The sequence below is a fragment of the Adiantum capillus-veneris genome, chromosome 12 (genome assembly GCF_014529385.1).
Source record: "Adiantum capillus-veneris isolate H3 chromosome 12, ASM1452938v2, whole genome shotgun sequence".
Taxonomy (NCBI): Eukaryota; Viridiplantae; Streptophyta; class Polypodiopsida; order Polypodiales; family Pteridaceae; genus Adiantum; species Adiantum capillus-veneris.
The window spans coordinates 104,784,883-104,796,110 of NC_140942.1; the positions used below are offsets into that span (position 1 = coordinate 104,784,883).

The 11,228-nt window shown below is 39.0% G+C and overlaps 1 protein-coding gene across 1 annotated transcript; it reads left to right on the forward strand.

The window, feature by feature from the left end:
- Positions 1-463: 463 nt before the first annotated feature.
- LOC147446254 (uncharacterized) lies at positions 464-5,785 on the forward strand. Its single transcript, XM_086525516.1, has 4 exons — positions 464-2,024; positions 2,319-2,545; positions 3,523-3,754; positions 5,353-5,785. Exons 1-4 carry the CDS (start codon positions 1,227-1,229, stop codon positions 5,491-5,493), a joined length of 1,398 nt encoding a protein of 465 aa, XP_086381642.1. The 5' UTR covers positions 464-1,226; the 3' UTR covers positions 5,494-5,785.
- The last annotated feature ends 5,443 nt before the right edge of the window (positions 5,786-11,228 follow it).

Here is an 11,228-nt window from a genome sequence, read left to right on the forward strand (position 1 = left end):
AGTGTTTGTTAATTTTCAAGGTCTTGTCACTTTGAAAATAAGGAGAACCATTATAGGTGGGGTGACACTAAATTGCAAAATAAAAAGAACTCCATGAATTGGGTGCCCTATACATTTGATGGCGATATAAAAATCAATATATGTGGTGTTTGTAAGACAAGTTTTTGGTCAACATGTTAATGACAACTCTAGCTACGTGAAGGGAAGAAGAAGAGGGCCTGAACGCATGATTTAAGCTCGCGCGTGAGAAGCATCGCTATTTCTTGTGGGCAGAGCTGTTGGGTCAAGGACATACAAGTAACACCCTCTCTCCTCTCTCTACTCACACCTCACTGCTCAGGCTCTGGAGTCTGAGGTTTGAACTCTCTCTCTGTTGCGACCACACGAGCTTGCTAGCTCTCACGCACACCACAGTATCCGCGCGAAATCTTTCTACTCTAGGCCTATTCAAGAGTCTCAGACTCTCATCTCTCTCTCTCTCTCTCTCTAGCACACATACAAAACATGCGCGCGCGCACTCAATATTGACATTTAAATATGCTATCTCTCTCAATCGTTCCTCTGAGCTTCTCTCTCGCATTACAAATCACAGAGTCTCTCGAATACGGATCTGGCCCCGCTCTCTTCTCTCTTTCATATAGTCTCTCACAGACAGACAGGCACTCTCTCTCTCTCTCTCTCTCTCTCTCTCTCTCTCAACGTCTTGGGGCTGCAAGAACTAACTTTGGTTGGTTTGGCATGATGATGATGGCAGTGAAATGTTTGGGTGCTCAACTTCTTTGCTTTTCTTTGCTTTTGGCAATCTGCAGAATCTCTGATCCTTCTCTCTCTCTCTCTCTCTCTGCTCCCCACAACACACTTCACCTACCAGATTCGCCCTACATGCACACAATATATGTGCCTCCTCCCACCCTGCCTCGTTTCTTTTTTCAAGCTATCCAGGCTCTCTCTCTCTCTCTCGCAAAACTCAGTCTCTCACACACACATGATTATGGCGTATCTTTCCCCTTCCTTGCTTGATTGTCTGCAAAGATAAAGAAAATCCCCTTATCTTAAATCCAACTTCCGGGATCCTCTCTCTCTCTCTCTCTCTCTCTCTCTCTCTCTCTGCGCCTCACTTCCTTTACCAAATATAAGTGTATTTTAAACAAAGCACACATCTTTTGACAAGGCAAGAAGGCTACCTACACTCACTCACACACACTCTTATCTCTCTCTGTCTTCTGATGGCCCATCCCCTAGCCCCCAACAATCCAAACCAGCAAGATGCAGGTGAGATTTTGCTCTCTGGATTCACTCACATGGCCCTTCAAATGGAAGCTCAAAGAAGGCTGCTTAAGCCAGGCTCCAAGCCTAGAAGAGGCAAAAAAGGCCCCAAAAAGCAGCCGCAGAGAGGCCTCGGCGTGGCGCAACTTGAGAAAATCCGGCTCGAGGAGCAGCGGCGAGCATCGCAGCACGTACAACAGCTTGCGGTGTTGCGGCAACTACACAGCTCGGCATCACCTCTTTTCCGCTCTTCATCGAATGCCAGTATGCAAGCTCCCGCAGCTAGCATCATTCCGCAGCTAGAGCGGGAGATCAACCATGCTAATTTTATGCTCAATACACAACCTACGATGAGCTCCTCTCTAGCTCACCTTCCCTGCATGGACTCTATCTCCAGCAGCTCATTCCTTTTAAACAATGTCTCCCCGGGCCTTAACTTGACTATGCGTAGCCCGACGGTGTCAATGCGTCCGAATGCGACTGCAACTCCGCTAGAGCTCTTCCCCACTCAGAAGTTCCCTGCAACAAGCTTGAACAAAGTAATACCTGATGACATTTTCCCAGATAAGAATTGGTCGCTACACCGACTGCGGTGCGAGAATAGAGGCCTTCTCGAGAATGTGCAAAGCTCACTTGATCTGGCCTATGATCATACAAAGGAAGGCCATAATCATAGTAGGTTAAGTTACTCCCTTCTACATATGCGACGGAATTGTGTGCCGATTGCTGAGTTACGGAACTCCGGCCCAACAACCCAGGTCAGGAAATGGTTCAATGTTTTCATTATGTTGAAGAGTCAAATCAGTACTACAGTTTTGAGGTTTAACTTGGTATGAGAGCTTGTACACTGTGGAGTTAAAAAGTTTATAGCTTGATGACATTCTAACAAAAAATACATACAAGGTGCTCAAATGCAGCAAGTAAAGCTCCATATCCTTGATGCTTGCCTCTATTTTACGCTGTGACGTCGCAATTGTGATGCAAGGTCTTGACTGTACATGTGAAGATATTAAGAGAAGATCAGATTTTCATTATCTAGTCTGCTCCTGTAGGTTCCCAGCAGGACGGCTTCGCCATCGTTCAGCCTTGACAACAGAATGGTGGAGCTCTCTTCTTTCCAAAATGCCATGGCAGCATCGATGAGTGATCAGCATCAATTAGTCTTCCCCAAGAGGCAGGCCTGGGACGTGGCGCCGCAGCCAGGCAAGGAGCTGCCAATCTGGGCCATCCCTTCTCCTGCACATAGCAAGACATCCCTTGAACATGCAGTCCATGACAGGTTAACTTTTCTTGTTCTTGTGTGTGCATTAGTGAATGCTAGTCCTATGCATGCTAGTCTTCTTCATTCCATGTCTGGACATAAAAATTGTGCCTTTTCAATCCAAGCTTAACACGACTACGCATCATTGCATTAAATTTCGACCACATTCGGAAGTCCCTATAAGATCTACTATCATCACCCGACTAAGCAGGAGCAAGGTATTAAGAAATGGATTGAGCTAAGCCATGTATTCATATAACTATGCCAAAAAATATGCCCTTTTTGGCATAGTTAAGAAACTCTAAGTAAAGTACATGCAAGGTCTTTCCTTAATAAGAGCAAATTGTTATCTAGGCCCTCAAGAACAACAGGTTTATTTCAGCGGAGCAAGTTAGGGTGAATAAACATGAATACATTGACAAGAGGGATATTGGGCTCAAATTAAAGAAATACATTTTTTGATGAAAGAAATAGAGGGAAGGACCAATTGGAAGAGTTTTTAAGCACCTTCCGACTGAACGAACCATCTGGTTGAATTTCGAGCGCCCGGTGCCAAGTGGCACAATTGAATACCCTCTGATTCCTTTGATCAAAAACTTTGAAGGTGCTTGATAGTGCCTAGTAGGCACTAGCGCTCGAAATCTATCTTCACCCACGAAGGAATGTCCGTGGCATCTGCATGCTCGGAGGAGATGGTGTTGAAATGATAGGCAATTATCTGACGTCAAGTTCCCTGAGCATGATTAGGGAATTATGCCATGTATTTACTTAATTACTGAAGGTAAATTTTGGATTATCCAATTGAAAAATTTAGTGTTTCTTGTGTTTAATTTCTATATAATCAAGCAAGAAAATAGATTGCTGTGTAACCCTAATCATGTCTGTTTTGCTGTTGGTCTCAGAAACGTCCATCTCTCTCTCTCTCTCTCTCTCTCTCTCTCTCTCTCTCTCTCGTACTGAGAGTGCGAAGTAGCTAAGTTGCTTTGGGTTTGCAGGAGGAGCGAGGATGAATTTGCGCTGACGCTGCGCCCCCCCGGGAGCAGTAGCTGCAGTACAAGTGTGAAAGGGAATGAGGAGCCTACAAGCAGGTGCCAGCGCGGGGGGCTGCAGAACTTCTTGTCGCTGTGCGTGGGGGGTGGTGGATGGGAGGAGAGCGTGGCGGATGCCAGCTCTTCCACACCCTCGCCCACCACCAATACAACGGCCACCACCACCACCTCCACCACGGTATATACTAATTTCAACTTTCTTCTGTCAAATAAACTTAAAATAAGGTAGTGTGTAGTGCTCACACACATGGAAATTTTGGAGGTAAATAAAATATATTTGAAGGTAGCACCCTCAACTTCAAAATTTAGAGGTGAATTCAAAATTTGTAGTGATATTACACTATTTACCTAGGTTTTTTTAGCACGAAATTTTGAACCTAGATTAAGTGTAATCTTCTTTTTTTTTGGCATATCGCACTCATCCGGTGTGAGGTGACAAATCACGTCCTTATGAGCACACAGGGATTTGAAAATTTTTAACCTAGATTAAGTGTAATCCTAAACCAATTGATTTTGATTTTGATTTTGGATTTTATGTCTAAACTTTAAAACCTAGAATGTAAGAAACTCTACAAACAAGTGCCAGAAATAAACATTTCTTTGCAAAGTTGCGCTAAAACTTTTCGGCGTAAATTGACTACACATGAAGGTTTTCACCCTAGCTTCTTTGGAATTTTCTCACCTTCAAATTAAACATTTAGAGGTTATTTTCAAAATATGTAGGTGAGATCTCGGTTTTTTATCAAGCATTGCCACAAACTTTGGTATTGAAGTCTTTAAATATAGTCAATTTACCTCAAATTTTCATATTTCCAAGTTTTTAATAGGATGCTATATTTATAGCATTTATGGTTTGCCTCAATGGTCCAAAAATTCTTAAAGTTGTTACATCAACAAATTTTCAAATTCACCTGCATGCTTCAATTTAAGAGGAAATTAAGGTTGACGGAGGAAAACATGGTATGATATTCCTCCACAAATTGCTACATGCAGATTTTTTGCATCACGGAGGCGATCCTATCTATTAAAAAAAAAAAAAAGGTTAATTGTAACTTGTCCATAGTTTATCTCTAAATTTTTATGTAAGAGGCTTCCAAAATTGGAGGAAGCCAGTTGAAACATGGTCAGATATAGGTTTCCACAAGAAGGTTTTTTATTTTTGAAAGAAAAATGTTTTTTTTGCTTTTGAAGCACCAATTGGCCTTCATAAGATGATGAAAGAGTGAATGTCCCTCTCATAAAGAATGTATAAGATAGAAAACCAAAGTGTTTGCCATCATCAATTTTGCCATATGGCATTCATTTCATCCAACTCTCCCAAGAGAACCCTAAGGGGTTAGAAACATCGTTCTCTCCAATAGCCTAGTGCTATGCTGGCTTAAGGTGGGATTTGACCTCAACACCTCCCTATTCACATACTCACTAGTCATTTTGCCTACCTCCCTTTTTTCTGTATAGCTCAATATGACACTCCCCTCACTAATAAAAGATAATGAGATTCTAATATTAGACCATACCAAACATGCCATATATATCTTATATCCAAGTTTCATGACATGTAAAAGATCCTTGTTATGAGCCTTCAATCTAGAGTTCACTAGTTCCTCGTCAAAATTTAACAATTACAGATCTATTAAGAGAGAAATAGAATCTATAATTGTTATTCAACGAAGTCGGTCAGATTAGCAGAGTTAGTTAAGAACTTACATATACAATAGTCATTGAATTCTTTCTTTCACTAAGATACTGAACTGACCTCCTCTCATGCTTTTGCAGGATGAGTACACATCTCCTTTGAAAACATGTAATCTTCGTCAAACCAACTTCTTTTCCCCAAATAGTCACCTTCTGAATGAGTCACACATCAGCCTTGCTTCTACATGTGAGATCAATTTGGATCTCACTTTGAAGCTCTAATCATCCATCCATCAAATCTTTCGTCGAAATTTGATGGGCCTTCATCTATTTCCAATGGAAATATTTTTTGAGCAGTTCCTTTCTGCAAAGCAAAGCTTCATTGCCATTATAAGCCGCAAGCTTGTCTAATCTTCATTTTCCTAAGAAAAATAGCCTTTTTTTAATGAAGATTGGAAATTCCTTTGCCCCTCCTTATTAGGGTTTTGTTAAGCCCCTTGTTACCACAATTGCAATCCAACATGTACTCAGAATATTTGTCTGCATACAAATGTCGCAAGTGCAAATTGTTTCATTCACCGTTTTTTTATTTCAATTGTGTCATCTTTTACAAGTAAGACATTCTCTAAGTGGTAGGCATAGAGAGTGAACAGGAAACTCACCAATTTCTTTGAACCATTTTGTTATTAAAATTTGAAGGTTTAATTTGACATTTTACCCCTTGACAACCCCCCCCCCCCCCCCCCCCCCAAAAAAAAAAAAAAAAAACTCACAATAGTAAGTGTATATAAATATTACCAAACCAAAAAAAGTTACATTGCAAGCCATGCTCCTTCCGAGCCATGGCATCGACAGGCAGCCAAGACACTGGTTCCAAATAAACCGTTACATTGGTTGATAAAGGGTGCCACCTTGAAACCATCCGATCCTCATGGGACTAAGAATGGCCTTGGGTTGCCACCTTTTTCCTAAAGTTTCAATATATAGCATAACTTATGATATTGTGTTTTGGATGCTTGAACCAAAGAAGCCAGAGTTCCATTTGATGTACCATTTTTGTCATCGCTTTGAATGAATTTGACGTTCAAATCTTGCACTTTGGCCAGTGTTCAAGAAAGGTTTGCCTCAGCTTAAAATCCAAATTAGCAGGTTTGAAACTATGGAAAAGGGAACAAAAATTGTGTGAAAATACAAGAAAATGATTCAAAAATCTTGCCAATTTAGAAAGTTTTTAATAGGACCGGTTCAAAATCCAAATTAGCAGGTTCAAAACCAAGGAAAAGGGAAACAAAATCGTGTGAAAATACAAGAAAATAATTCAAAAAGCTTGCCAATTTGGAAAATTTTGATAGTACTTTCAGTTTTCATCTGCAAAAGCAGTAAAAATGGCTGTCCAAGGAAAAAGACTTTATCAAACACTAATTTTGGCCGACCTTCTCAAACTAAAACCCTTTCCTTGTAAGCAAGTACATGATGGACCTTGTGTAAATGTTGAAAAGACTGAATTAGAGTTTCAAAAACACTTAGATTATTTAAAAGGCCACAGAGATATAATGCTTGAGAAGAGTTTGTTGATTTGTTGCTCTCTTAATTAAGGCTAGGTTGGTAATGGGACACTTAAATTATGTCCTTAACCGAGCAACTTTCTACAATTATTACCAGTGATACAAAATAAACCTTGAAGTGTTTTAATAAAATCAAATCAACAATTGTGTGACAAATTTACAATTCAACAAGGAGATGATTGACTTAAATTTACTATCTAGACATTGAAAATTAGTATCATGCATCTAAAGTTATGCAAGAAAGGTGATGCTTATGAGCCTAGAAATTTGTTTCTCATTCCAACTGAAATTCAACCTCTAGGGGTCCAAGAAACCCACAATTGTGAGTTTCTTGGACCCCTAGATAGTATTAAGAACATCAGAAATATACACCAACCTCGAGCTCAAACCGAGCCTTGAGGGTCAAGTAAACAAAATCAAATCAAGTAAATGTTGAAGACCACAAACATAAAACAGAAGAAATACATAGACATATATAATGTAGAAGAGGAGGACATGACAAAAGCTTCGGCATGAAAAGTTGTGATGATCCTCTCTTGATAATTCCATGTCTGTAGCCATGTGTATACCCCTGAGGTGTCCATCCGTTTGCCATTTGAAAGTATCATTGCTTACCTACTCAAAGCCACTTGTAAAACTCATATATACCACCAATTTTAGTCTCATAATTCCCTCTGCATCCCTTAATGAGTGGAAACCCTAACTACTCTCTCTTTCCTAAATAATTTCACATGAGAAGTATGTATGATTGATGAGCAATAGATTTAGTTATATTTTGGTTACAAGTTCCTATCTGTGAGTGTGAGGGGTGGGGGTGGGAGTAGTAGAAGGGAAGAGAGCACGGTAGATGCCAACTCTTTCACACCCTCACCCACCACAAAGACTACGAACCCTAGCATGGTTCAACCCTTTGTCTTTTTACTAGCTAATTATCCAATAAGTAAGCCTCTATTTGACATTTGAGTGTTAAACTTGTGATCTATTTTCTATGTGAGTGTGCTCATCTACAAGCATTTTTGGCTTGTTTTGTTGCACATATATACGATAGTGCGCATATCTACGATCATTGACAATAGACTAACTATAGAGAACAATCATAGTCAACACCATGGTCACATCTATGGAACCTATGAGGTTACCATGGTTTTTGCATTCAACCACCATGACTACCAAAGCATCGAAAGCAATATCAAATCATTCTTCTTCAATAAGTGAAGCCAAATGCTCCAACTTTCCTTACTTGATACTCTCTTTAGTGGAAACTTGTACATTGGACTAAATTATGGACATAGAAACTTTGCAATCATCTTTTCAAGGCCAAAAGAGTCATTACCAAAAGGTGTTATATCTCGTGAATTATGTGGCAGTGGTGGATTTTACGTTTGTAGACATGTACAGTATCAGGTTTGCATGCTTGCTTGAAGAAGGGGGTGAGTTCATTAATCATAGAGTTGCTTCTTGGACCTAAGATTACATCAAGCTAAGAGCTTAACGGGATTCAAATGTTGGGAATCTCTTAGAGAGACCATTCTAATAGAAGAAGCGTATCCATACTCCTCAAGGTCTGTTGAGCAAGGTAGAACACATCCTAATAACATGCGAAAAAATGATGGCTTCGGAATTATGCCATATTTATGTATGCCACATGCAATTTGGGGAGGACTAATTGAAGGAAAGGTTATTCCATATGATGTGCCTAAGGTGTGAGTTATGTAGCAGATATACCAGGATGTCCATTCACCTCACAAACTTTGGAAGTGGGTCAAGAACTCTTATGTTAGTACACAAGTTCCATATGAGCATGTGGTACCTTTCAAGAAAGTCATAAGAGTTGACCTAATAGTCTCATCTAGTGGTTGTTTAAAGTTTTGAATTTGCAAGAGAGCTTTATGCTTGATTCCTCTCTTAGACAATTACTCAAAGTATCCATTTCTCTAAATGCTAAAGGGTGCAATCTCAATGTGGAAGTATAGCATGTGAGTTCATCAAAAGGGTTTTTTTAATTTCAAAGAGACAAAAATTACATTCACAAGAGGTTTTTAAAAAGAGAACTTTTAGAGAAGGTTGTAGTTGATGAAGGAAAAGGGGCCGTTAAATTTATGATGAAGTGTGTGTAGAGGGATTTTAAAAATACCTTTAGAATGCGTGTGTTACCTATTTTTTGGAAGGTAGACCTCCTTTCCCTAATCCCTCAAGTTGCATGTCACTCACTTAGGAAGAAAAATGCGGACCATTTCTTGGAGACAAAACATCCATTCTTCTATGTTGCCTGTAGTATTAATGCACCGAGTAATGCTACTTTATGTGCTATGTGTCCTTGAGCTTCTCCTTCCATTTCCTCCATCTTCATGTGCACTCTTGGAACCGTCTTTCCAAAAAGTATTGGATTGAATACCATTGGATCAAATATTAACATATTGAATGCTATTTTTATATATATATATATATATATATATATATATATATATATATAATTATAAAATAGATTTTTATCTCTCTATCTTTTTTCCACCTAATTATCCATTTTATTATTAGTGTCTACTTTGTTTGTCTACACAATTAGATATTTCTTTATGTTTCTATACGTTAGTCTCTCTCATATATAATTATTTATCTCCGTGTCTATCTATAATTCTTTTCGGATGACAAAGTCTTGGTCTATTTTGATTAAAAGAAGGAAACATTATTGCTAATTCTACTTTTATCTACATATAAATATGCATATCTAGTCATCTAGTATTCAATCTATCTATTTAATTAACTATGTTATATGTTTTCATATAGCTTATCTCTATTATGTGTTTCTTCGATTGTTTATCTTTACATTTTATGTATGCATCATCTCTCTATCTATTTAATTGTTACCTACTATCTATCTTTCTATTTATCTTAAATTTCTATATCAGTAAGCAAGAACGACAAATGAAGTTTGAGTCATGGAGTTGAGAAGGAGTGATATGTTAATGAGAAGATAGTTTGAAAAGAAGCATCTCTTGCACTTTGTTTACCAATTTTGCTCTATTGAACTAACACACACTCAAAGTATTACTTAGTAGTGTTAATTTAGAGCAAACAATCTACTAATACAAATCTAAGCTTGCTGACCATGGCCTTGTTACACATTACAATGTCCACATGTACATCACACGTATGTGACTCCATGTATACCTTGCCTCTATAACAATATACGTGAAATTTGGTTACTATACAAAGTTGTTTGGATAGACTTTTTATATTATATTATTCTTAGAATAACATTATCATTTCCCTAATATTTCGATATTTGCTTGTATAAGCTCACCCGAGGGAGCTTTGCGTTTTGTCCCATTTTATGACAAAGCGGTTTGAATGAGCAAGTAATTGATCATATGTTGTTCTATTAAATAGGATTAACACATATAGTTCAACCGTAGCCTCTAATATGGAGACATCGCCGTGTGCTGGGAGAGTCTTATAATTATACATTGTACTATTCAAAAAATCCCAGTAAAATCTCACTTTCAAATAGTAGAATAACAAATAATAAAATTAGAAACCTTGATAAGAAGAGCAGGAAAAGAAAAGGATAAAAGCTTCCCAACAATTGGATTAGACGAATTGAAATTATGATAGATACCATGATACCCCTCTTCATTAAATTTACACCAACTTGTGTGATTATTGAAAAAAGGAAAAAATCAATTTTAGCCAAGGATAAGAACAACAGTTAGCACTAGCACCAAGGCACTGCCCTTTGGGCAAGCCAAAAGCAAGGCACCAGAATCAGTGAAAAACACTTTAGAGCAACAACCCCCCCCCCCCCCCCCCCCCCCCCCCCCCTCTCTCTCTCTCTATGTTGCACTCTGAAGTCCCAAGGCAACACACTCTGGCAACAGCACAGGATAGCAGCAAGCAGTATATCCGCGAGGCACTCGTCTCTAAGGTGGATCATATGAGGGTAGTTCCAAAAGGGTGGCCCTACAAAAATAACGTTCAGACAAGCCTGGGAGATAACGTGGGACAGGGCAAAACCAAGGGAGTAGCCTTAACGTATACAATAAACCATGAAAAACATGCCTGTGGAATGCAGTAACAACACAGGACTTCGACGCAAGGATGAAGACACTGTAGACTCCAACAACGTGAGACTAACTTTAATGACACCAAGGTAAAGGCATACTTAACCAGCATAATAACCAACTTTAATGACACCAATGCTGCAAGGCGCTCGCCTCGCCTTGCCTCGCCGCGTGTGCGCGCATGTGTGAGCAACAACATTTCAGGTTATTAACTTGTTTGCATACAGACATGACAACAACAATGATAGTTCTCAAGATATACATCCCACAGTTTAAAATTTGAAAAATTTCAGGATATTAACTTGTTTGCATACAGACATGACAACAGCAATGATAGTTCTCAAGATATACATCCCACAGTTTAAAATTTGAAAGAGGAGCTGTGGTGAAGGCA

Excerpts from the sequence above, each read along its gene's own strand:
- LOC147446254 (XM_086525516.1), top strand. The coding sequence starts at position 1,227 with ATGGCCCATCCCCTAGCCCCCAACAATCCAAACCAGCAAGATGCAGGT. Across the intron at positions 2,025-2,318 it reads ACTCCGGCCCAACAACCCAG|GTTCCCAGCAGGACGGCTTC; the intron begins GTCAGGAAATGG and ends CTGCTCCTGTAG. Across the intron at positions 2,546-3,522 it reads GAACATGCAGTCCATGACAG|GAGGAGCGAGGATGAATTTG; the intron begins GTTAACTTTTCT and ends TTGGGTTTGCAG.